This window comes from Hylaeus anthracinus, unplaced genomic scaffold, assembly GCF_026225885.1.
Source record: "Hylaeus anthracinus isolate JK02 unplaced genomic scaffold, UHH_iyHylAnth1.0_haploid 11994, whole genome shotgun sequence".
In the NCBI taxonomy this organism is placed as follows: domain Eukaryota; kingdom Metazoa; phylum Arthropoda; class Insecta; order Hymenoptera; family Colletidae; genus Hylaeus; species Hylaeus anthracinus.
The window spans coordinates 44,253-70,654 of record NW_026534341.1 but is presented as its reverse complement, the minus strand read 5'-3'; the positions used below and the strand labels follow the sequence as shown (position 1 = coordinate 70,654).

At 45.4% G+C, this 26,402-nt stretch overlaps 1 protein-coding gene across 4 annotated transcripts; it reads left to right on the top strand.

Annotated features, from left to right (window-relative positions):
- On the top strand, window positions 1-26,402 carry LOC128888813 (uncharacterized). Of its 4 annotated transcripts, none has more exons than XM_054145951.1 (19): window positions 1-576; window positions 3,867-3,916; window positions 5,827-6,277; window positions 6,497-6,691; window positions 6,765-7,042; window positions 20,977-21,136; window positions 21,233-21,620; window positions 21,737-22,033; window positions 22,134-22,269; window positions 22,424-22,438; window positions 22,699-22,889; window positions 23,123-23,195; window positions 23,288-23,596; window positions 23,692-24,111; window positions 24,227-24,304; window positions 24,383-24,477; window positions 24,567-24,786; window positions 25,184-25,729; window positions 26,270-26,402. In XM_054145951.1, the coding sequence occupies exons 2-19, from the start codon at window positions 3,907-3,909 to the stop codon at window positions 26,284-26,286; spliced, it is 3,879 nt and encodes a 1,292-aa protein (XP_054001926.1). In that variant the 5' UTR covers window positions 1-576; window positions 3,867-3,906; the 3' UTR covers window positions 26,287-26,402. The 4 variants fall into 4 exon arrangements, with proteins under 4 accessions (XP_054001926.1, XP_054001923.1, XP_054001924.1 ...); XM_054145948.1 differs by having other exon boundaries at window positions 24,185-24,304; XM_054145949.1 differs by lacking the exon at window positions 22,424-22,438 and having other exon boundaries at window positions 24,185-24,304.

The window sequence follows — 26,402 nt, the reverse complement described above, 5'->3', positions numbered from 1 at the left end:
AGTAAAATTCTTTCGAATCGAAATCCGGATCCGGCCTCGTACTCGTATAGGCCAGAAAAGCGAGAATTTGAAAAGAAGTTTCGAAAAGTTCGCGACATCCTCGCACAGCCAAAGTGAAAGCGAAACGAGAAGCGAAGAAGAAACTGGACGGGAACATGGTTCGATGTTTATCGAACGCGTACCGCTCAACCGCATGACCTCTAACGTACTCCCTCGAGAACCAAGGGAGGAAATGAGAAGAAAGTTATCGAAACATGCCAAGGGTTTCGCTACCGACGAATAATGCCACCTTTCATGCGTTCCTCTCTTACGCTCGAACAAACAAAAACAACTGCGATTCAAAGTGTTATTTCCATCGAAATACTTTGACTCAATCGCAAACATTGTCCAGCTGATTAATCACCCTTCCGAAACGGCAAGTGCACCTCGGAGAGAAGTAAGGCAATCGACGATTACGCGGGGAATCGTCAAAGTTCAAGAATCGTTGCAACGAGAAGGATTTAACATAGTCGAAAGGAAAAGCTCGACGAGCAATGGGCCCGTCGATTTCGATCGATTACTCGTAAATAATTCAAGGTAAGCGCGAAAATAAACAATTCGTTAATGCTTCCGTCTCGATTTCAAAACTTTACCATTCTTTCGATTTCTACATATTAATCGATTTCGACCAAGAGACATTTCCGTCGCGAACGACGACTAGTCGAAATTCTTCGACTCTGGCATTACTCGAGGCAATTTTATTTCCGTCGATGCTCGGAATGTGCAGGAACGCAAAGCATTTCTTCCAAGTAAACCGTGGAGAATATCGTTCGAGGAACGCCCGGCACGTGGACATATCAGCTGATCGGACGACATCGTCAGTTTTCTGAAAGCTGCAACTAAATTTCATCCTCGCTGAGCAATATTCGATATAACGCATCAAAAATTTACGGCGTCGTTCGCGTTGGTTTGTTTTCATCGCGTTGTTTTCATCGCGTTGTTTTCATCGCGATTTCGAGACGCGCCATCGACGCTCCGACAGCGAATATTTTTCAAGCGTCCATGTCGAGAAATCTGTACGAATATTTCATTAGGAATTAGGCGGGCAACTCATCGTGTATAGTATATTAATAGATCGAACCTGACAGCCAAACCTAACCAGACGCTCAAACGTTACGCACGAAATCGTTCCCCGCGCTTTCCTTCGGACATTCAAACTTGGACCTCGTTGCGAGTTCTATTTGTGTGCGATTGTACATTTATTTTCATTCCCGTTATTTTTCGTTCGAATGTCGAGAAATTCTTTTCGAGACGGTACGGATTGACATAAAAAAAGGAACACATTTGAATTTTGATATATCGTGCCATTCCGATATATTCAGACCTGTAACGTTTGGCAAAAATCGACATGGACTTTTCAGACAATCCGATACTTACGGGAGTTCTCTACGATGCTTTCGTTTAAAGAATTCAAGTTTCACAATCGGCGAAAGCGTAAAGAGAAACTAAAGCATCGAGTTGAATTTTTGGCCACGCGTACGATTACGATAAATTTGTACGATCGAGAGACCGTGATGAGAGGAGGGGGTCGCGTTCGAGCCTAATTGAACGTGCATTAGCAGTTGGTTGGTCCGCGACGTCGCGTCGCGTCGCGTCGTGTCGCGTCGGTGCCATAAGTGTCTATCTGTTGCGTAAGCGACAAACAATGCGTGCAAAAATACACGTTGCGAATCGAACGTAACGACTAATTTTCAGACATTGTACTCGATGACTGTTTAATCGGCTATGATAAATAGCAAATTAGGATACAGTTTGAAAAGAAACAGGGGAACAGCGAAGGCGACGGCTTTTTACAGAGTAAGCGCGGTAGACGCAGAATTACGCTTCGTTTATTTGCAAATCGGCTTGATTTACCTATCTCGCGTTAATTAACGCGATTCACGAGCCGCGTCACATTTAAAGGAACGAGCCATGTGCACGCGCACGCGTAAAAGTGAATGCATGCGTTCTTTAGGGGGCACGTGCTCCGCCGGATGCACTCCCTTTTTCATCACGCACAAAAGCAGGTGCATCGTGTACGAGTTAAATGCAGTTCAGGTTGACCCAGCAGCGATCGACGAACTTCTTTCTCACCTTGAGCCAGAAATAGCACGTCCGAGGCGTTTCGCCCGCTTTCCGCGCGAATCCACGTCGAGGTTTGGTCTTGTAGTTTCCTCTCGGAAATTGGTTGAAAAAGTTCAAAGTATCGTTGTGTAATATCGAATATTGATACATAGTAACTGCAATCATTCAAAGCCGATATTATAGTGTCAGCGTAGACGATTAGTCTCGTTCCATAAGTGAAAATTTCATCGCATCTCTCCTTTTTTTTGGAAAAGTCTGGCTTAACACACGAGGCAGTGACGAATCTTCCATTTGGCTGGCTCGTTTTGCCCATCTTTGGTTGCAACGTTGCAACGAATGCGAGAAGCTCGCGCTCCACTCCGGCCGTGATTCGTCTCATCAGTTGATCCATTTGGACAGGGGAGTAAATCAAAGTGCTCGAGCTTTCATGGGAACGATAACCTGAGAGTCTCTCCCTCTCTCTTCGTCTTCGTCTTCGTCTTCGTCTTTGTCGGAAGCCACACGAAAATAGTAGCAACTCCCGACGCCACATCAACCAGAAGCTCGCGAGTTGCGAGCTGTTCCGCGGCGGAATTCAAACAAGTTTCGTGAAAATGAATTTCAAGGAACCTGTGTTGTATTACCTTGTGCGTATGCTGCTTACGAAATCGATTTTCTCCACGATAAAAATGTCATTCGAGGCCTCCGATAGTCTTAACGCGTTCCCGGTTCAAAGTCGTTACCTTTTATAACTAAAAATAAAAGAAATTAAATTTTAAACCTATTCCTCTTTTAGAGTTAACATAGCAAAGTATTCGTGATAAATAGCTGGTATGCAAGTTATTTTAATTATAATTATTAAGAATGGCCTTGTTCCATTTAACAAAAAATATTTTTGCGATAACAATTTACAGCCAAAATTCTTTTGTTTATTTTATGAAAAAAATCATCGTATCGTTTGCTTTACGGAAACCAGCTGGTACGTACAGCGAGAAAATTGATAGAACGATCCGCGAATAGCCAACAATGTTACAAAGAGAAATTACGAAACACGAGATATGTAGGAGGAAGCGGTGCACGAACGGTCCGGTGAAGATGAAAAGAAGAACAGGAACAGGAACAGGAAGGTGTAGGAAAATCGCACGCCAATATCGTGCCCAGATAAAACGTGAATGAGCAATTCCCGCCCGTTCCTATCCCCCTTTTCCATCCCGTCCTACAACCATAAACTTGTCGTGACTGTCGCACGACACGCGTATCCCTGCATTCATGCTAAATATAATATTCGAGCGTATTTTCAGCGATGAATGAAACTGACGCTGCGAGCGTCATGGGCCGCGATCAAAACCGGAGTTGCGACTATTCGGATTATTCGATACGTAGCGAGAGCTCGAGTCAGAATGAAAAATCATTTCTAGCCTCGTCTCCGTTTTCGACCAATTTTATTTCACGCCTCGTTCGTTTCTTTTGCCTCTTGTTTCCTCTATCAGCAGTCGAGAACGAGCGTCGGTATTCCATTGGTCAACATTTTCGGAACTCTATCGAAGATCGATCGATGTGCTCGTTGATTGATTGGGATGCCGCGAGAAAATTCACGAATGCTCCTACTTTTTTCTTTCGTTGTTTTTTTCTCTTTTCGTTCCATAAATTGTCTCTCGTTTCGACGACAGAGGAGAGCTGCGACATTTGGTGGTGCGGAATTACAAATGGTAATGCGCTCGTAATAATAAACGAAGCTTTTGTTTTTTCTAGATTTTTTAACGGAGATGTTTTCGTTGTTACAGAGCAACAGAAGAGCAGGAGTTTCTCGTGCTAGAGGTCACCATGGCAGTCGGTAAGCCTTTTACCCATTCTTGGACCAATCCACAGCCACGTATCTCGAAGACGCTCTCGCACTCTAGTCACGCGTTTCACGCATAATCACGTGGCCACGTCGCGGACCTGGCTACCGGGTATTCCGCCCTGCCGATGCGTTTCTCGTTTTTCATTTCGTAGGCGTCAGGAGCGTACGCCGACGATAAATTTCATCGATCGTTAAATCGTTCTTCTCTCGAAATCAACCTCTCGATGGAAGCTAAAAATACAACCTCGCCCTGTCTTTCGTTTGTTCGAGCTCGAGCTTCGTTCGTATTATTTACTTTCACGATTTCTCGTTTCCTAAAGCCGTGTCGTTCTCTTTGCAAAGATTTCTATCGCGTCGGTCTCGTTTCCGTACAAAGATTGCTGTCGCACCAATCGATCTTCGTTTATCTGCTTCTTCTCTTATTTTTACCTCTATCTTAATAATCGAATGTACCATCGAGAAAACCGACAAGGAATGTTACTTTAGGCGGTATTGCTTTGAACATTTTTTCCGTACACTTTACTATACCAAAATGCCAATCCCCCGAAAAAGACGGCGGGCGGCTTCTTTGACTTTCGATCCCGAATGAAACAAGAAACTCGACGCCCACCCTTCGCGCCTCGCCGAAAAAGGGAAAAGAGAATCGATCTTTGGTGGAGCGTAAAAAAACTCTTGTTAAATCTCTAGGAATCCTCTCAAGTTTTCAAACACGTCCGAAGAATCCAGGGAAAACAGAAGGAATCTGTCGAGAGATTTCGATCGACGTCGACGGGACGGTGGGCGAAGCGACACTCGAATTCATAGGCGAGAAACGTACTCGAGAACCGTTCCCGTTTTGCTTCTCACACTCTCGTCACGTAAGTCGCGTCGACCACGCAAATTTCACAGATTTTCAGCGATCCGATACGTTCGATTCGAGGAATCATCGTCCAGGAATATTGGTAATTTCGTAAACCAGCCCTATTCGAGAGATCCTGAAAGGATCAATGACAGGGACAGCTGACACTCGTAGAAACGGGTCGAAAGGTGAACCATTTCCAAAAATATTTGTTCAGAAGCTGCCAGTGAAACTCGTTGACAGGAAACTCGGCTCGTAAGTTTCTCGCCCTAGCCCCTCTTCGCGAGGTCGATTCATCTTCGAAGAGTAATAACGCGTGAATCGTGAGCGGCGCGGCGCGGCGCGGCCGCGGTGGTGGCGAACTTCCGGTGCCGTGTACTTACGTCTGACTCGTTCCTCGCTTCTGGTTTACGGGGTGGGGGACAATACAACGTCCGGTCCATCCCCCCACTTTCAAATACCATTCGATTCGTTGATGGCGTCCTATAGACATCGCGTATCTCTGGCCGAGCAGTCTCAGGTGGACCTTGTATTGGTCTAGTCGCGAACGTTTGTTTTTTTATCGCGACATTCGATAGCTCGTATCGACTCCCGTGACTCCGATTTTCCCGATTGTGATCATCGAATGACAGCTACAGTGTGCTCGACAGAGAACAAGAGAATTTTATTCCAACTATAAACGGCATATTTTGATTTCGTTTAACGATAACAGATGACACGGTGTTTCACCTTTTATTCGTTATTCAACATTTATATTCGGATATCTGTATGGTTCTCAAACTGCAACGATCGAAAGAGGCATCTAGAATGAAAATGTGTCTGGTTGTATTAATAAATGGTTGGCTGTAGTTTAGCCGAAAAATAGAGACTCGAAAGGGTCCCGTCTTTCCGGAAGAGTTTGCACAGCTGAAAGTGCAGAGAGAGAGGGGGGGGGGGGAGAGAGAGAAAGAGAGACCGATGAGTTGGCGCGCGAGTGGAACAGTTTAGAGAGGAAAGCGTCTTCCGGTATACGAGCTCGAATCGAAGAAAGGGACTCTATGAGTTTCGGCCCGTATGTTCACAGACAATCCTTCGTATTTCTCGTTGTCGAGCGGTGCAGCGTCGTCGACAACCGCGACGACGCCGACGTCGACAACGAGCGTAGCCTTTTCACCGCCGTCTAAGGGTCCCAGTGGCCTGACGGCCCTCTTCCGACGTCGGCCCTGCAAGATGGGCACGACCTCGTCCGCTAGCGTTCTTTCCGCCTCGACGACCAGCACCCTAATGCATCAGGAGAGCAATCGTAGCAGCGCGTCGGTCGCCTCGACGCCGTCGACGCCCACGGAGGAACGCGGCCCGATGCTTTCCAGAAACGGAAGCAACGCGGGCCCATCGTCCTCCAACCAAAGGAGGAGCTTCAGGAACCTGTTCAGGTCCGTCAGCGCCAACGCGGAAAACGAGAGGACGCAACAGTTCCTGAAGGGTGATCCGCGACCCTCGGATGTCGCGCCTCCCTCTCCGTATCTACCTCACAGGTTGGTGTATACACTGTTCTCCCGAGAGAATACAACGTAAAAGAAATGTCTCGAGATGCTATCATTTAAATAAGACAAATTTCTTCGATAGACATTGATAGATATATGCAGTTTGTAGTAGTTAGGAGTCTGACTGTAGGAGCAAACATTCGGACCATTCTAGTTAGTAGACAGACATTAGTAGTCAGTTTCTCTAAGAAAACTTATCGTCTTGGACAGGTCGCACTCGCACTCGGAAAACGACAGAAGGCGACCAGGACGAAGCAGAGCGGTTCTAAAGTCTGCCAGCGAGCTTCTGTCGAACGATATGGTGTATTGCGGGCTATCCAGAGACAGCCACCGTCACGACAATAACGACGACGATGACGATGATCCGGACTCGAGCGAGGTTTTCATCGGTGTCGATGACGCCAGGTCGGTAATCGAAACGAATCACGCATCATTTCCGACGAGATGAAATTTAGTAACGCTTACTGACGTATTTCAGGTACTACAACCTATCAGCCACCCTGCCAGCGGCAGGTTCAGCGGCAGCAGGCCAAAGAAGACACTCGATCGGCACCTTTCTGGGCAAAGATCGAGGCTCCTCTACCAAAGATAATGTCAAGAAACAACCCAATGATTCCACCGTCCTGGTGGAACCCGACACGATGGCACCACCCGCGACAGTCGTGGACACCGTCGACGGTGTCCACGCCGAGGACAGACCTGAAAGGTCCTGCAGTAGGACCAGACGTAGACGACATCGTAGTTCATCTAGCAGAGGTGAGTGAGAATTTCAAAGATTCTATTTCAGAGAATGACCGAACAACGAGACTCGTCGGCGAAGCGTGAGCAGTCTCGCTTGGAAGTTTGAGTTTCCATTCTTCCATGTTCTTTATTCTAGTCGTACCTATTTATATTTAAACGAAACCGCTTTGTCGCGACGCCGACGCCGACGACGACGCCGACGCCGACGCCGACGCCGATGCGCACAATGGAACTTAATTGGCTCGGTCAAGAGAGCTCGGAATCGACTCGATTCAGACTCTAGAACGAAAGACTGAATCTCGTCTTTGATTCTCACCAGGCCGTCTGGCCAGTGCCTCAAATGGACCCAATTTTCACCGCATTCGCGGCCATTCTTTCCTCCTTGTCGATCAATCGCTATGGTAATTATCGTCACCACTCGAACGGCAGCGACATGTCGCGTTCCCACGACGAGCCCGATTTCGCTTTGTATGCCCGCATGACCGTCCGAATCACGTACAAAAGCCTCGTTACGAATTCCTACCACCGCACCGACCCGATTTCGATCGATTCGTCCAAACGACCAATTCGCACGCCCACCTCTGACCCTTATCAAATACGGTTCTCAGTTTCGATCGAACTATCTATCCCGCTTGCGCGACGTACTCTTGCCAGCTGAAAACAACTGTCTCGAATGATAAGAATTTTTATACGTCTGGACGTGATTGCGTGTTCAAGAATCTAAATTCAACCGCGACTAATAGATGGCACTCCTCGTACGAAATTCTGACCCATGGGACGCCCATTCCTTCCAACGCTATCTCCTTCGACTCTTAATATTGCCTATACTAGCTTTCGACAAAGGGTACAACAAGGCGTCGAAGTGTTCTTCTTCCTTTGAATTCGTAAATGATTCTCTTCTTTTTCTTCGTATCGTTCTTCATCGATTCTCGTCAGCAGTGAAAAGGGAACCGCGAGATTCCCACAGGGCCAGGCTCGCCTTGAAATTCGAATTGGGAATCGCGGCTCTAAAGGATATCCGGTGATCTTTGATCGGCTCGCAGATAATCTCTAAGCCCCGAATGGACGTGTGTTGACAACACAGACGACACGGACCAGCTCCGGAAGCCATATACTTTTAGTATTCCGTGGAACGAGCACCGCTTTCCGACCTGTAGTCGATCGTGCCATCCGAAACGCACCAGACGGATTGTAAAATTTACGGCGTTACGTGATCCGTCGATGCCGGGGACCCAAGTTCGTTAATTTCACGTGATCGAACCGCGACTACCTAGAAATTATGTCGTCCACGTGCCGCCTGTGTTCATCTGTCGTTGATTAATTAGCAACGGTACCTTCCCGAGAACTCTATCGGGACGAAGCACACGATCGAAGCGTAACGCGCAGCTGCGCATAACAAATGATTCTTATGAGACTGTGAACAAACGTTCCCCTAAAAACTATACCGTATTTCGGTGCTCTCGCTTTTCGACTTTTGAAACAGAAATTAATGTTTGCAAACCTGCATCACCTTTGGAAAAAAAAAAAAGTGGGTCCGTACAAGTGCAAAATATGTAAAATCTGTCTATTCTTTAAAAATTCCTCTCAATAATGATCATTTTGAATCGAAACTTTTCTCCATGTAGATCTCATGGAACTCTACCAAAAATATCCATAAAGTTATTCTTTACAATGAAAATCCAGTTTCTTAAAAATAGGAGAATGATTTTTGTAAAAATTCGCAACAGAGTCGGCTGTCGAGTTTGGTCAAAATCTAAAATTGTTAATAAAAATTATTTTTCACTTTCTCGGTTAAAACGAACCATATTTCGTGAAATACCACACAGGAGCAACTTGTGTTATTTACAACAACAAAAAAAAAGAAAAAAATTCCAAAAGAAAAGTGGTTTAGAGAACTGATATCGTTGAACTAATTTATCGGTTGGGAACGTTACGTTGGCGAACGATCGTTCTTTCGTCTTTCTAGTGGCAAGCATTGAATCTTCTTGTTGGGAGTAACGAGTATCGTTTACGCCCAATTTTGAGGCACTTGGTAGCAAATTACTACTCGACGAAGCTCAAAGAGATGCTTCTGTATGTTACGTATATACAAGTTAGTAATAAGGAATTTGTTCTTCTTTCATCAAGTTGACGTATTTTTTGGAATAAGCATGCAAAAATGAACGTTAGAAAAGTTCCCGTGGTTATGTTTATGTTTACATTGCTGAAATTTGTTAGCACGAAGAGAGAAAGAATTTACGACGGGAAGCTTCCGTTTAACGCTGACAGCGGCGAGATTGTCGTTGTACGATCGTGCCGGAAGTTTTCGTTCATTTGTTGACACTGTCACGTCGTTCGATTCATACGAGCCGTCGAAAGGATACAACACTCCACTTTACTATATTTTTTCCCGCTGCCTACTGGGGCACGTAACAGCAGCAGCAGGAGCAGCAGCAGCAGCACCAGGATAAACTGTATACAAGTCCGCCGAGAGAGAACCTGTGCATCCGGCGCTGCGGAACCGCGCCATGTTGCATCCGGACGAGACAGCGACGTGACACGTTGTCTTTGGTGTCGTTAAAACAAACAGCGTCGACACGCGTCACTGATTCGTTTTACGCCACGATTCGGTAAACTTTGGCCTAGAGATTTGCTGTTTATTTGCCGTTTACGTATACAGCGAGCGATGACAGGTACTACGAGGTCAACTCGCGAACCATTAACGACGCTTCTTCTTAAAAAAATGACTCGTGTTCGGTAGACTATACCGATTTCCAGCTGCGGTTTAATTCGTAGACGACGCGTGACGATGCATGCCGTGACGATTCCGTGGCATGTTAAACAGACGATAGAGCAGGTCGCATAGATCTGCTCCGAAGATGCCGGTCAATAACCGTGAAATTAAGCATTCCACCGGCACAGGCCGCTTTCCATCCGCGTATATATTTACCGGTTATACTTCCTGGTGTTGACCGAGCACGATTTCCGGTCCCACCCTTGCTGGGCCTTCGTTTCCGCAACGCGACGCCAAAGACTCGATTTCCTTCCCTTTCGATTAGCCAGTTCGCTTTCAACTCGTTACCCCGTTATCCCCTTGAGGCTAGGGCTCTATAAATTTCGCAAAACTTGTCGAAAATATCTATCGGTTTTTCAATATGTTTCAGAATTTCAATATTTTTCGTTCGTATCGTTCATACCGTTCGTTTCACTTGAATAAAGTAACTCGATTTTCTTAGCCTTCGTTTCTAACAGCGATCCGGCTAGACTAGCGATTCATTTAAATTAATCGTCGTTTAATCGGCTCTGCCGTCGTTAATGGCTACGGCGCGTCGGACACGTTGAAATTAAAGGTTCTTTCGTTGGGACGGATGCCGTCTTCCGCTTTTTTACGTTCGGACTGACAAGAAAAAAAGAGCAACTCTTCCTTTCGCGAGGCAATTATCCTTAATTACTGTTGGTCAGACCTTCGACTTGGTCAATCGTATCAACTCGGGCTCTCGTCCACGACGATCAGGAATTTAAATGAAAAATTATTACGCGCTTCCTCGGTCTTCACCGTCGCGTCATTATTTCGATCCTGTTCGATTTGTTTTCCTACGCGAGAGTATTTATCGATACACCAGGAACTACGCAAACATCCGGATACCGTGTAAACGGGACGTCGTGAATTCTCTTATCGAGTGATTCTTGCCAGGTCTGGATTAGGTTTAACTTTGTCTTAAAATAGACATTCGTAAACATTTCCAACGTTTTGGTACTTTGACCGCTTTCGAACAGACCTCTTCTTGTACATTATTCGATATTTATTTTTCAAATTTCCACAACATCTGCACACCAATTTATCTCGACCGTTTTATTTTAGATTGGGCAATTAAAAAATTCATACGCAAATTACATCGACGTGACGCCGACGTTTCCAAGTCTGACGCGTTTCTTTTGTCCAGTTTATTGCCTCTGGATCCTTTCAAGGAATTTCATTGAGTTTAGTCGTAGGGAGGAATAGTAGGGAGTAGATTGTTCGAGAACAACCTTTTCAGCGTTCCGTAAAGATTTTCAGTCACGCTACTCCACGAAGGGGGAGTAATTGTTTGAAAATGGTTTCGAGACCCAATTTTTATTTGTGCCCTGGAAAGGGATTCGAGATCGTAGTTGGAACGGTCATCAAGTACCTAAACGAACTCTGATTGGTCAATACGCGATGTCCGGCAACTGCGATTTATTCGGTGAACCGGAAGTCCACTGTTGTTCCTCTGTCGATAACTCTCGTACGAATGTTACGTCTGCTTGACGGCAATAAATAATTTACATCATGTTCGATGCAACAATCTATTGCATGTTCCTCGAAAACCGACAGAGAAATTTCTTCGATTTACCAAAAAAAAAAAAAAAAAAAAATAACATTGCTAATTACATGTAGAAATTTGTCGATAATTGGTAAGGAAGGCGGTGCACGTCACGTGGTGATATTTTGCAAAGTGATTTCACGGCAATAGCAGTTAGTAAATATCGCGTGAAACGTCGCGTCCGCGTCCGCGTCGGCGTCGATGCAGCAAACGTCGCATTCGGGTCGAGCATAAAGTTGAGCCTATTTCTGTTTTTACAGCCGCCCCTTTATTATTTTTATCTGCCGGTCGGCTGCTTATTTTCGTGTTCATATGCATTTTCTAAGGAGCGTCGACATTCTCCGGCTCTCCTCTATTTTTACGTCATCCGTGAAAAAGTGTCCTCCAATGGGCCATGAATTTCACGCGATGCCACCCTCGTCGCGTTGTCCACAAATTCGCGTTCTGGAAACGTTTTCGAAGCAAAAGAAAATAATTCCGATGAAGTTTGCGTCAGAAATTGCGTCGTTTTACGCGCTTATGCCGTCACGCAAAGAACAAGTCTTGGAATAAAAAAAAAAATTATTTTCGATGCTACCAGAGTCTTTCTGACCTCGTAGAGAGGCATAGGATTAAGATCGATATCTGGCAGTGGCAACCGAATGTTCCAACGAACCCATCAACTTTTCGTACTTTGTCTAGTCTGAGGCAGGCTCTCCATCGACACCCAACACAAGATTTAGCCTTACGATACGATAAATCCATACCTTGGTATTTGCTCTTTCAGGCCTAGGAGAAGATACGGGTGCGCCACGATAGGAAAGAGCTATTTATTTTGAGGGAAGTTGTTATATCTCGTGACGTATCTGTTTCTCGTCTGGACGAGAAATAGAGGCGTAGAAACGAAATCATAGAAAATTTGAGATGACGCCGAAACGACCTAATCCTGCAAGATTTACATATTTAACGAGGCTGTAGACTAATCGAACGATCCACGTGTTTCCTTTGTTCCCGTAAAAGGCCTACCGCCCACAGGCGTGACTCGAAAAGTTTTAAGCTCGTCAAGAGGCACGGGTTCGAAACTTTGAGCGTAACCAGCCACGCATCTTCGGCATCCTTCGAGTTCTGTAAATCGCGCCCGTATTTCCTAATTTCCCGTAAACAAGTTTCTTTAAATATCACTATCATAGCACTGATCCACGCTGCTCGATTTTTCACTCAACGGTTTTATTAGTCGTTCGTCGAGGCGATCGCAACGCAGACAATCGAAATATATAGAAACAGATGTCGTCTGCCCTCCCGGGATAATTACCGATTGATCATGGTCCATCAACACGAAGCGTATTTATTGATTATTCCTGCCGCTGAATGTCGGTCAACCGATGTCGCAACAGAGTTTTCGTAAACGATTTCTTTTTTAACGAGAAATCCAGCCCTAAATTACGCGGTATGTACATTGTTTGGCCTCAATTGTAGAGAACCCTGTACGAACGAAAGCATTTGTACAACGTTGTTGATCTGCTGCCTATTTCCAGGCGAAGTTATAAGCGTGACACGCGTAACTCGATACCCTTGCGTCTTAAACCGTCCATTAAAAGATCCACTTTCCTCCGACGATTTATACAAATTTCTTCCGTGTTTCTGCACTAAATCAATCCTTTCCATACAACTGCTTATTTCCGAAGATTTATTTGCTCGAAACGATTAAAATAAAAATGCTGAAAACGTGGAAGACTCGCCAGCATTATTAAAAATTCTCGATTTAACTGATTTACTAATTCCCTCGTGAAAGATTGGCCCGCGTATTATCTCGACAGAAATTTATGGGTGTCATAGATAAATTATCCGAGTGTCGTTGGGGCCTATGCGAGATAGTTGAAACAAATAAAGGCCACGGTAATTTTTGGTTCGCTTCGACCGCGCGATCAGAGTTGACGAGATAATCCTAATTTACATCCCGTCCATCGTATAGCTTTTCTTTTGGAAAGAGGAAAATCCATAAATTTATCGGCAGGAAAAGTAACTAGAGAAATCGCATCGTACATACGTCTATATATCGACTCTCCAGACTCTGGGAGAATTGAAAGAGTCCCCCGTCGCCGCGCGTCGTATCGTTAACGCGAGTGGTGTTTGAGCGGAGCGACGAACAATTTCAAGCTCGAGTCTCGAGTGATTTTCTCATGATTGCAGATTGCAGGAAAACGAAACGGGAACGGGAATGGGAATGGGAATGGGAACGGGAACGGGAACGGGAACGAGAACGGGATCGTTGGACGTTCGCGCGATTACCGCGATTACATTGTCGTCGGTCAATCCAACGAGAACGAGGGTATACGACGACCACGCGCCGTGGTGTTTATGAATCCATTCGAGGGACGTAAAGCGATAAAGCGACGCGAGTTTCCACGATTTCTTGGAAATCTCTCGCCAGAACGACCCGACCGAGCAATAATGCCAGATAAATTTCCATGTTGCGGCGATACGTGCTTCGTCTCTTTGACATCGTCTTGTTGCCGTATTACGCGGAACCCGCGATCAACGAAGCGTTAGTAGCGGACGATTAATAATCGAGTAGAGTCAGTAGAGAAAGGGAAGATTGCGCGACGACAAGACACGATCCTCGCCAATTTCGTATCTTTTCGTCGAGGCGCAAACACTGCCAGCAGCGATGGGATCGAACGTGTCGCGAATTAAGTAAACGTAAATATTGTTTAAAAAAATCAAAATTAAGATTTCAAAGCTTTTTGAAAGAGACGTTAAACAAGCTGAACGATTCGATTGCGGTGAAACAGGACCAATGCGAACATCGTTCCACAAATTTTCCAGACAACACGATAATCTGTAATTGCATCTCGTTACCTGGTTGCAATTAAACGAGAGTGTCGGGCAATTACGGTGCACAAAGACGCGGCGGTGGCGAACGGTCGACGTCGGGAGCGTTGCAATTAGTCATATTTAGCATCGTCGGGAGATATAAATCGCGAGTTCGCGGAACCGTCCGCGCCGGACGAAGGTCTGGCTCTCTCCCTCGCGAGAGTCTGCCAGCCCGAGTGCAGTTTTGCAACATGCAACACGCAGCCGCGACACGCGTCGCGTTTCTACGCGATCGTTTATAGGCGCCGATGCTTGTAAATGTAAATTATCGCGTTGCCAGAAACTTTTCCTACGCTCTATGGTTACGTATACGCGAACTTTCGGTATTCCTCGCTTATCCTATCATTTCCGTGACGCTCTGCGCGTCGTTAAAACATGTAAAAGTTTAAGATTTCAAGCTCGTGGAAAATAGAAGGAATAGAAACGATTGAAATGTCGAGTGTTTGTCCAAATGGGACGCAACCTCGACAAATAAATATGTTGTATCTGCCGAGAATGTTGTTAATTCCAAACAACTGTTGCTTGTCCATTGTTTTGCGCGAGTCACGCGACGATACGCGGGACCGCGTGCAAGTTGCGCATACGGTACAAGATTCCTAGGAGCTATCCTCTCAGTCCCGGGACCTTAAAGACGATTTACTCACTCTTTCTCCACGGTTCAACTCACGCTCCTCGCGCTCCTCTCCCATCGAGCCGATTCTCTCTCTCCCTCTCTCTCTCTAATTGGAGAAGCCCAATTTCTATATTAGAGGGTAAGCGAGGGTCGCGCAGAGGCCGTAAACGAATTATCATCGCGTTACGTTCCGACTGTCAAATAAAATCTTCGGTGCTGGTCAGATGCTACGTACGAATAGCCGTTGGCGACAGCACGTTAAACGCCTTTAGGTCCGGTCAAAGGGCGCTTATCTAAGTTCAAGGTAACAACAGAAGGCTTGTCCTAGTTAACCCTCGCGTTCCCAAGAAATAAATTACTTCTCGACATCTAAGCGTTACGCGAAAGACCCAACCATTCGAGACGAAAACTGTTTCTGTAGTTACACTGAATGACGTGCAAAGTTTTTTAATCGACCAACACGCCGATAAATCATTTCAAATTCTTTAATTCCTCCAGCTTGAAAAAGTCGAGCGTTGCTTTCGTTCGACGAGATGAATATGAAAAGGTTTCGAAGGATTCAAAACATACACGCTTCCGGCCTTGAGACAAGGATATTCATATCGGTAGTTACCAACACCTGCCAGCAGCAAATGGAAAGGCAATCGTACGTGAATCGTCGACAGGGCTTGCATACGAAAATGCGTATGCGAAAAAACGCGGTGCTACGTCAACGGGCTCGAAACTGTTAGTAAACGACGCGGGTAGAAATAGCAACGATTCACGTAAAAGGAACTCGCTGGAATTTCGATTTCTTCGTGAATGGGGCCCCTGTTTAAAGTTTTTCGCTGAGAAAATCTCTTCGCGATCGAGGTTCCCCGTAAAGTGCGCCACGTTGCTTAACCAACAACTCCCGTTGTATGTATTCCGCGTAATAGAATACACTATACGATATACTGGTATTTATGTTCTCCGTACCACAGGACGTGTTCGTCCTCCCGCTTCGTCGACACTAAAATCTGACAATAATTCCTAAAGAATGTTTGTCCATGTCCAGCGATTACGAAGCACGATGTTTCGGCTCGACGGAATCGCTATTTGCTTAGGACACGCGAGTTTCCAGAGCTGTTTATCTTGCCGCCGATAGCAACGACGCACGTCGATGTATCCGCATCTAACGATTCAGTAAACGTACAGTTAATGAAACGAAACAGTAAACGTCTCAGGTAGCAATCGTCGCGCAATGTTTTCGTCCAAGATGTTTCAGAGTCGTTAAATGTTTGCTGTTTAACACGTTCACGTACCACCGGTGGTGGCTCACAGCTGGCCTGTTGGGAGCGCGACACGCCACTATAGTGGTTAAGATGTTACGTGTATGTCACGGCCATCGGGCGGCGCGTACCACCGGTGGTGCTCATGGTCGCCCCATTCATGGCGAGAAATACAAATAGCAGCGGCCGCGTGAACGTGTTGAATGCGTGAGCTTGTATCACTTGGCGAAATGGAAGGTCCTCGGTGCCGCCAAATGCTCGAGCGTTCCTTAATTAATGCGATCGATGACTTGTAATCGAACATTTAAATAGCTACTCCGTCGATGTAATTATATGCGCGATACCATCGACACGCATTTTCGAAGGTTGGCTGATCCAATTACAAGCACCGTATCGGGCATCGTTTGTTACTTTCAACTAATTGGACGCCGACGATAATCACTCGAAAGTGAATTATTGCTCTTGTATTTCCGAGGCCCTTTGACTAGCTGAACGTGATGAAAGAAATAACGTAGATAAGGAGAGGTCCGCGATAATGAGAACGAAAAGAGAAAAGAGTTAAAATACCAAGTGCTATTCGATTTCTTTTCGACTTGTTTCATCTTTCTCGCGTAAAGCAGCAAATAACTTTGATCCTCCGTTGGTTAGTTTTCACGTTTTCACGGTGCGTCCACGCAACCACGTGGATTTCCCAAATATTTGAACGTCGCGTCTGCGCAGTTCAACGCGCACGCCGCTCGGCGCATGCGCAAGATTCACCGAGTTCCCCGAACGCATCTTCCGAAACAACCCTCGAGATCTTCAGTGACGAGGCGCACCGCGCTCCAGCCGGACGTTGTTTTTCATATTTTCGTGGATTTCTCCGACTCTTGCCTTCTCCTCGAAAGTTTCTTGTACCTTTAGCCGCGAGTACAATTATCGAAACATCAGATACAAGAACATTTTTTTGTACAACGTGCAACATGGTTTTTGTAATATGTTTGTGCTGAGAATCGACGAACGCGAAAATTAATCATTGCCGTGACGAATAATTGAAAGAATGAAGATTAAGGAGGAGAATCACTATGCGAAGCGAAGCCTCGAATACTTTGGTAATATTCCTTGTTTACATAACATCTATGCTAAGCATGAAATTAATTGAAAACAATTTGACGACGAATAACGATAGCAATTATTATTACAATGTATTTAGTTTGTTGCTTGGTGATACACGAGAATACAACATTCTTTAAAGTTAGCGAATCTTGACGATTTTCGTAAGCAAAATTCCAATCGGCCAAAATCGGAGCGCGCATTGTTTTCAAATGTGCTCCATATATCGTTTTAAGGATGGATTTAAATAAATCTGAGATTGGTGCTTAACAATGGGCGAATTTAAAATTGTAATGAGTCGGTGACGTATCTTGAAAGCGTCGATAAAAAATCATATATATATATATATATATATATATATATATATATATATAGATAAAGGAGACGATCGAGATAGTATCACGACTAAAAGCAACCGGACGCACGGGGGTTGAAACCGTGGTGATTATTTATGAAGCGTCCTTGGAGAATTCCACAAGATTTTCGTGCATTCGAAAGCGCAGTGCAGTCGTAGCGTCGTAGCGTCGTAGCGTCGTCGCGTCGTCCTGATGCACTCGATGCGCAGGATATGCAGCATGCTAATCGTATGCGGGGTCCGTTGCACCGCAGCGAATACAAATGGGCCCCAGCTACCACCATCTTTGCGCCTAGTCTTTTCTTCTCTTTCAAATCGTTCGACTCGACCGTACTTGATTTACCATACTTTGTCACTTCTTTTCAAGTATTCTAAGCAATTTCAACAACGCTACATTTTTCACTTACGGTGCATGCATTTCCCGCTACCTTCCAATCAAATGTTTACACAAATTTCATAACGAATATGTTGCATTAACAAGTAATATATGTCAAGTGGAGTTTTTCCAACTTGTCGCGTCAATCCTGGCTTTAAAGCGCAAAATTACCACCCACCGATGGATCGCCGTTGCCGTTGCCGTCTCCATCGCGTCCTCGGCATTCACGAGTGGATCGAATCCAAAACAAACCGAGTCCGATTAAAATTCGAGGCTCGTCCAGCTTAATTATGGACACCGTCTGATTTCTGAGTCTGTACGTGAAAACAATGACGCGAACGCGAGTGGTGGGGCTCGAATTCGACGATGGGCATTCCGCGCTTAGTTGTATCGAATCGATCGGTTCGATCGTGCCTGGTCAGTCGTCGATCATCGATCAACGGTGTACAACCCGTCGAGCCGTTTTATTTCTTCATTTTTCGAGCCGTTGTATTTATTTTCGGTAACCATGAGAGAAAATGTGTATCGTTGGTAGCCGCGACCGCATTCATTTTCAAAGTGTTAACGCGCGTACATGTTCCAGTGAAATAAAAAAGAACGATGAGCGAAATGGTCGAAAAGTTTGTCCCCTTAAAAAATATGGCCAACACGTGCGAAACGCCACGTTCCCGGCGACGAAACCGACCAACCTTTTTGGATTTGTCCAACATCAGCCGTGAGTGTCTGGTTTTGTTCGTAATTTATGTACATTTCTTTCTACTTGCTTCTCTCCCTCGTCTTTACATCCTACATCCTCTTTTATCAAGCTGCCTCCGTTTCGACAGAGTTTTTAAACGACCGCATTTTTCTCCATCCTTTACTCGATCAAAATTGCTCTTTGCCTTTCTAATCTGTTTCTTTGTTTCTTTTGGTGATTTGAATCCGAGAACCAAGAACGTCGTATACCACGATACTCGCGAGAACCTCCCGAAATCTCTATTTCACTACGAGTGCAGACGTATCGTATCTTTTTGATGTTTATTTCGCAAAAAATTATTCATCGTCTGCCGAGGCCAGAACCGTAGTACGAAGAGCACGGATAACGGCTCGCTACTTGAATCGTTCGCGACTATTAATTCGGTGTAAGACCGGATGCGCCGAAAACGGAAGACACGCGCCGCGCGTCACGTAGCGACCGCAGGAGCTGTCGCGCGTCAACTCGGCGACTACGAAACCCAAGTACGGAGAAGAACATTTCCCGATCGCGACCATCACCTTTTACTTTTACCTAAGTACAATTTAAGCTTATTTGAACGAAACCTATACCACCATAATAACGATGAAATTAAAATTAGAAGATCGATAATATGATAGTTGAAGGCTGGTGTCACATCCGAAAACGTTACGAACATACAGAGCCTCGATGGAAGGTTGAAATGTTGGTATGGTGTCTCGGATGAAAAGCACGTGTTACAAACGCGGAAACGAATCCTTCGCGCCGACTATACATAGCTGTCTTATACATAGTAGTATTTCTCTATTCTTAACGGAGCGTTTATTTATCCGCGGTTTTCACGGAAGAAACCGAACCGAGGGAGAAAAGGAAAGTTTAGGGGGGTATTACTGGTTATTTCCAGAGCCACGTATCACGGCGAGACAAATCGTGGATCTTTTTGCTCTGCTATAATTCTACCAGAATTTCAACTATGTACATCCCTGGTCGTGCGATGAACAAACGTACATCTCCGATTCAAACTACACGCTACTCGATCAGTATATTTATTCGTCAACTATCGAGGCTTGCCATTTAACGCGAGAGGACATCGGATCCCAGAAGATCGGCCAGTAAAATCAAAGTTATAAAAAGTGGATACGGCTAGGTCTCTTAAACGATGGTTGATAATGGTGACTTTATTGCGACGCGACGCGACGCGACGCGACGCGACGCGACGCGGGGGAAAAATGTGACTCTTTTCGGTTATTTTCGGCTGCGGGGATCGTGAACCTCGGTGCTTCCAGTCGGCTGCTGGTAGATATCGATATCGCTGGCACAAAAGCTCCGTTGTGCGAGAAAGAGCGCGGTTATGGAAAACGAACGAACGACCCCATTAGTTATACCATTGTACGCTCGATAAACTTACCAGCAGTCCTAGCGGGTTCAAACGTTTAGATGAGGGTGATCCATTCACGGCTTCGTACTGTAGCTTTTCGAATAAAGTATTTTTGTACTCTTTTTATTTATTTTCTTTTTTTTATCCACGCAAAATAGCCACTACGGAAAGTCGAGAAATTTCAAGCTTCCTATTTCTGGGCTTCCGCGTTAGCCATTATTCATATTAAATTGCACTCGGCAGTGCTTAAATTTTCAAAATTCTCTTTGAAAAATAATAGAATACAGAGAAAAGGTATCTCTGGCCTAGTGTGAACCAAATTACGTCCTGTCTCCTCTAACGAGTCCACTTTGACGATGCACCAATCTTCTCGCGCTTATTCAGACATCTCTGCGCGATGCCCGTTTTCTCAAATAACGAGGAACAAACGCATTAGAGAGCCATTATTTTATTAGCCTCGGCGCGGCGCGGCGCGGCGGGGAAAGGGGGCTCTTGCGTGTCTCGTGTCGCATTAAATGGAATTGAAAGCTGGTCTCGTCGTCGGGGGGCTTTAGACAAACTAAAGCAAGGTGTGTCTTTCCGGTAATACGTTAATAGCTTGCGGAAATTAAACGTGTCGTTAATTAAAACTACCTAGACTTTGTTCGTTAACTAAAGAAACAGATGCATCGATCCTGTGGCCGTTCAACAGAGTTTCCCTATTTGCAAAACTTGCGCGTCGACTACTAATATTCTTGTACATTTTTACTGGTTTTACTGGCCTATTGGAAACTGCTAAACCAAACATTTATATATTTGCAATTTCATCTAAATTCAAAGATTTCAATTAAATTTATTTTCTTTCACGCTCAACATTCAGAATGAATTTTTCTAGTTCATCTAGTCATGCGTATATAGCTGACGCGACGATCGATGTGATAAAGCTATAGTCCGAAGCTCTCTCGGAGCTACATATACATATATCACTGGCAAACATTATTAAAGAAAATTTTGTCCAGGCTCCCGATCGGCAACTGGACTTTCAAAGATCGAATCGCACCCCGAAGATGACGTGCTGTTCGTATCCAGCAGGGACAGCGAAATTTCGAGCTTGTGGGTCAACTATCTGACGGCATGTTTCGAACAGATCAGCAGGCAGCAAGGCCGGCCGCCTTTCAAGTAATCGATCTCTTCCGATTTTCCGAATGTTCCGATAACTTTAACAATCTTTTTATACGCAAGTCCTCGTTCCTAAACGACAATTGAACGTTCAAGGGTTGGTCATATCACGGTCGAAGAAACGATTCCATCGGGCACCGAGGACAGAATCAGATCGGCTCGTCTGCAGATCGTGGTCGTGTGTCCCGTACTCTTGGAGCGTATTCAGAGTCGGCCAGAACACGCGACAAATCTCTCCAGGCATCTGCTCGCTGAAAAGGTCCTCGCTATGATGTTAGGTGTCCACGACAGTCACATCAACGACGCTCACAAGTCGATCCTGGTATCGTACAATCACTGGCGGAAATTTTTCGTCAAGGATCAGGACGAGACTTTTGTCGGTGAAGTTTTGGGTGCAGCAGTTGGAATCCTCGGGAGCACGCCGCCGCCAGCATTGAGGAGCGAGAAAACTGCGTTTTCGGTACACCCGAAGAAAGTTAAACTGGTGAGCAAACACCGGTTACATTTACAAAATATACATGTATATGTTTGATCGTTAAACGAATAAACGATTTTCCAAAGGTCTTTTGCATTTGCTAAGCAATTTAAAAATCGTTTCAGGGTCACAACCGAATAATAGCCTTGCTGAACGATCCGTTACGACCGGAGGACAACGTCTCGGTTATCGTGGATCGGTGCGGGGAGGCGATCGACATCGGCCACGTGAAAAGAAGAAACCCTTACGCCCTGCAGTTCGCCATTCCCGAGAGGTGTCTGGAAGTGTCGATGCTGGTTGGCGTCAGAATATCCAGAAACGGTTGTCCGCTCGGTGTGCGACAGGTCAAGTGCGAGAGCAGGCTCAGAGAACTGGATCAGATTCTCAGGGCTCACGACAACCCTCTGGAGTTCATGTGCCAGGTAGTTGGCTAGCACCTTGTCCGATTCGATGGACGATTCAAACTTGCTAGACAATTTAACTTGGATCGAACTAAACTCGCCAATTTTCATCTCCTTTTAGACATTCGGCTTCAATCCCGGCGATCGCGAGCAGTTGGACAACTGGATGGTCCACGCGTTTCAACGAAACGTGCCGCCGCACTTTAGCCTTTTGTCTACGCCCAGCGGTGTCGTGTCCGCTCAAAAAGTTCACTCGAGTAAGTAAATTTGCCGTTGGGGCCAATTAAAAAGCTATTTACGTGAAATTTGAATTTCTCCCCCTCAATTATTCCCAAGTAGCTGCGCGCCCAGACTTCCTTCTCTATTCATGTTAATCCTGTTGTATGCTTTGCTGCATATGATGCTGCACAGGAAGGCTGCTAGTCGGTAAGAACATGTTTCAAAGCGTTTTTATTGGAAATGGGCCATATAATATAATATAATATAATGTAATATAATAAATATAATATAATATAGTATAATTTAAATACATAAAGACCATTTTAATATAAAATTGAATATCTTAAATAAAAGAATGAATTATAGTTAATATTCCAACACTTTTCAATTCCTGAATCGTGAAACAAATAAACCAACTAGCATCCGGTGGTTCACAGATGACAATATCGAGGTGTTTGTTGGTACAGGTCCCGAAGAGAATCCAACGTTGCTGCATTTCGCTGCTCGTTTCGGACTGGAAAGACTAGCCTGGCAGTTGCTCGAGTGTCCAGGCGGCGAGATTGCGTGCGACCTGAGGAACGTGTCGGAACTGACACCTGCAGATCTCGCGGATCAAGCAGGACACGCGAGATTGGCGCATCAACTTCGCGGCTACATGGTACAAAAACATCGCCTTTAAACCGACGTGACAGTTAGTCAATGGAATCGGTACTTTCGCGATACTACATACTCTTTTTCTTAGTTGCAACGAGTCGCTAGATTTACTCGTATGGCTTTCAAGGATTTTACAGCGTGCGATACTTCCGAGGACTTTGAACCAACTAACTGGTAGTTTTCTTTTGTGTTGCATGTTTCGGGCGTCCCTTTGAATCCTCGTCCGCGGGTTCGCAGCAAATGAACGAGTTCACCAACATGTATAGCTACCTGAAAGTGATAAGCGAGACCGCGACAGATGATCCGGCGAGTGAGTATCTGTTGGATCGCAACGTTCGATGAATGCGCGTCTCTTGCTTTTCATCATTTTAGACGGTAAAATGGAATTGGAACGATTTGTAGGCGCGGACCCATCGTTGACTAACGCTACGACCGATTCCACGAACGATAAAGAAGATTATTGTCGTCCACGACCTTTGAGCGAAGCTTATTCGGTCCCACCAGCCGCGAGACCGATAACGTCGCTAATCTTGCCAGGCCAATTGGCTGTAACCCCTAGCCCGACTACCAGTAACCCCATCGAGGCAAATTATTCCATCGTACCGGCTCCTACTCCTGTTGTCGTCGGTCCCTCGACTCCGACAGCTACGACCACCACCCAGAACGGCCTCGAACTCCCTCTTCAAGGTTACATGAAAATGCATCCTGCGGGTAGGTCGTTTACTCTGAGCAAATCTTTAGGAATCTTTAGGAATGCCATCGAATTTCCGTTGAATATATTCAATTATCCAATGTACATGTTCAAGGACCCAGAACACCTACGTCGAACGTAGCAAGCCAGCAGCCATCCCGAACAGCGACACCCACGCATGGACGTCAAGAGTCTCACTCCGGTCACGCTCGAGAAGAGAGCAGTCAGCCGTGTTCCTACGGCAGGACGACCTCAAATTCCAGCGGAAAATCGAGAGAACCGTCGGGACCTCAGGACGAGCTGCTGGAAATCATAAACGATTTCAAAAACAACGTGTTCACGATCACCGAGGTCGAGAGGCTCGTGGAGAACTGGAGGAATCGCAACGACGTTCAACAAAGCTTCAAGGACAAGCAGAGACAGCTCACCGCGATGAGAGAGGAATACGAGAGGATACAAAAGAGGATCAAGGACGAAATGAAGGCGCCGACTCCTTTCGATAGGATCCGAAAGTTCTTCTCGAAAGGAAAGAAGGGTAAATATCAGTTGCGAATAATTTTACACAAACAACAATACGAACAATACTCTATCGCGATGCGTTTCTCTAGATACAAAAGACTCGACTAACGGAACCGACGATTCGTCCACAGCCAGCAAAACGGAAACTGTTAACGGAGGACTGTCGGATCGCCGACCTGTTAGCAGCTTGAGTCTTGGAAGCGTTTCGAGTAAGAGCTCCGACGGTATAGTTTATTTTTAACATATAAAAACAAAGGGAATTAAATAATAATTATTCGTTTTCTTAGGTTCGTCGTCGTCTGGTAGAATGAGCACTGTTAGCGGATGCAGTGGAGCCAGCTTAGGAGACAGTGGAACTCACTCCGACACCGAAGATCGAAGAGTACGTAAAATATTACGAAATATTATCGTTTATTCTTACGAGGGAAATACGTGGATCGCTCGAGACAATGAAATTTTTAATCGTTTCAGCTTCAGAACGCAAGGGAAGAGAGGCCAGGACTAATGTCCTACGAAGTACCACCCGCTCCTAAACCATTCACGGGTAGATATTCACCTGCGCTCAGGTATTCCCCGTCGCCTCGTTCCTCGACTGGAAACGATCACGATCTACGACCATCGCAACCACCCTCGAGGTCCGACGACACCGAATATTACATCGCCTTTCCCCCCTCAGGATTGCCCATTCACTGTAAGTCGCTCTGACATCGTTAACACGTTGACTGTCCAGTGATGGCGACAGTTATGCCGACTTTTCATTCGGTAACTAAATAAATTACTTTTAAAGTTCAAGTATTAAACAAAATAAATCCGAATAGAATAACGTCGTTTTTCCAACTTGTTGTTTAATCACTCGTTGGCTCATTAATTTTTAGCTTATTACAAATTTGTTTAAATTTAATGTACAAGAAACGACGTTACTTTCCAATAATCTAGTCAATAAAAAGTAGCCTAAACTTTAAGTTACGTAATTACATAATTTTAGTCTCGTATAAATTGTCAAGTATCAATCTGACAGTCAACGTGTCGATGGAATTAGCACTCGAATCTCCAATCACAAGTAACTGTATCCAAATATCCTCTCGAAGCATTCAAGACAGAGGACTCGCTGAAGGAACCAAAGACGCCAAGCTCTCCGTGCGATCACCCGAAATACCTAGAAATGATTCAGAATTCCGGGCCAGCGATGGCCGAGGCTCCACAGCCCGATCCGTCCACCAGGCATCCCACGAATAGCTACGCCAACGTAGTAGATCCATCCCCGTTGAATTCAGGGCCCGTGCCACCACCCGGCATGTGCATTCCCACGAATTATTACATGAACGTGGCATCCGCCTGCGTACTTCCCTTCCCCGAAACCGTTCAACGACAGACTTTCGAATCCTCGAAAAACTCGACGACGGTCGATGCACCCTCGCAACAGGACGAAATCAATGTTCTCGTCGACGATCAAGGTCAAGCCACGAATTTCACGTGCAAAAGTAACGAGGAGTACGTGGAAACGGACCTGGTCAACTGTCACGACGTGGATGTCACGGACTCTGGCAGAATGCCAGACTACATGAACGTCAGTCTCTCTCAGGATCTCATGGTAGGCCCTAAGAAGGTGCCTGCGCCCCCTGTACCTCCGCGAGGTATGCCAGTATTTGATTACAGTTTTATATTATCAAACGGTTGTTGGGACACTTCAGAACGAAATAGGCTATCGAAGCTGTCTCAACGAGGTTTCGTTCGGTCTCGACGATTACGAGAAACGTGATTCGTGGCTCGCGAGAACACTTTCAGCGTACTCGGAAAACCGTTGAAACAAGTCCTTAAGTAGCTTGGTCCGCGAGGCGAGTGATTCAAAAGATTCTTTCAAGTCGACGACGCGCGAATTGACATTCCACTCGAGCTAATCACTCCCAGTTCCGTTTTCTCTGGGAACTGACAGAGGCTGGTGTTACTTAATCGGACTTTCATCGGCATTACTCCACGAACCCTTCTTCAAACGCTTTTTAAACCACTTCATTTTTTACGGCTGGCAATCTTCTCGTTTTAAGCCATCGCGAGTCGCAATTAGAACCAGTTGCTCTCCTACTTGCGCCTCGACTTTACCGAAAACAACCCATTTAATAATAATCCACCAAACAGAAATGAATTACACTTTATTTTTGCGGAATTTTCTGTTCCAGCTGCCACGAAGAAGTAGAAGAACACGAGGCGATAACCTCTCTTCGTTTTTCCCTTGGACGATCGTTGTCCGTGGTTCGTTAAATATTCGAACAATGTAATCGAACGACGTTGGTGTTGTTCGTAAATGTTAGT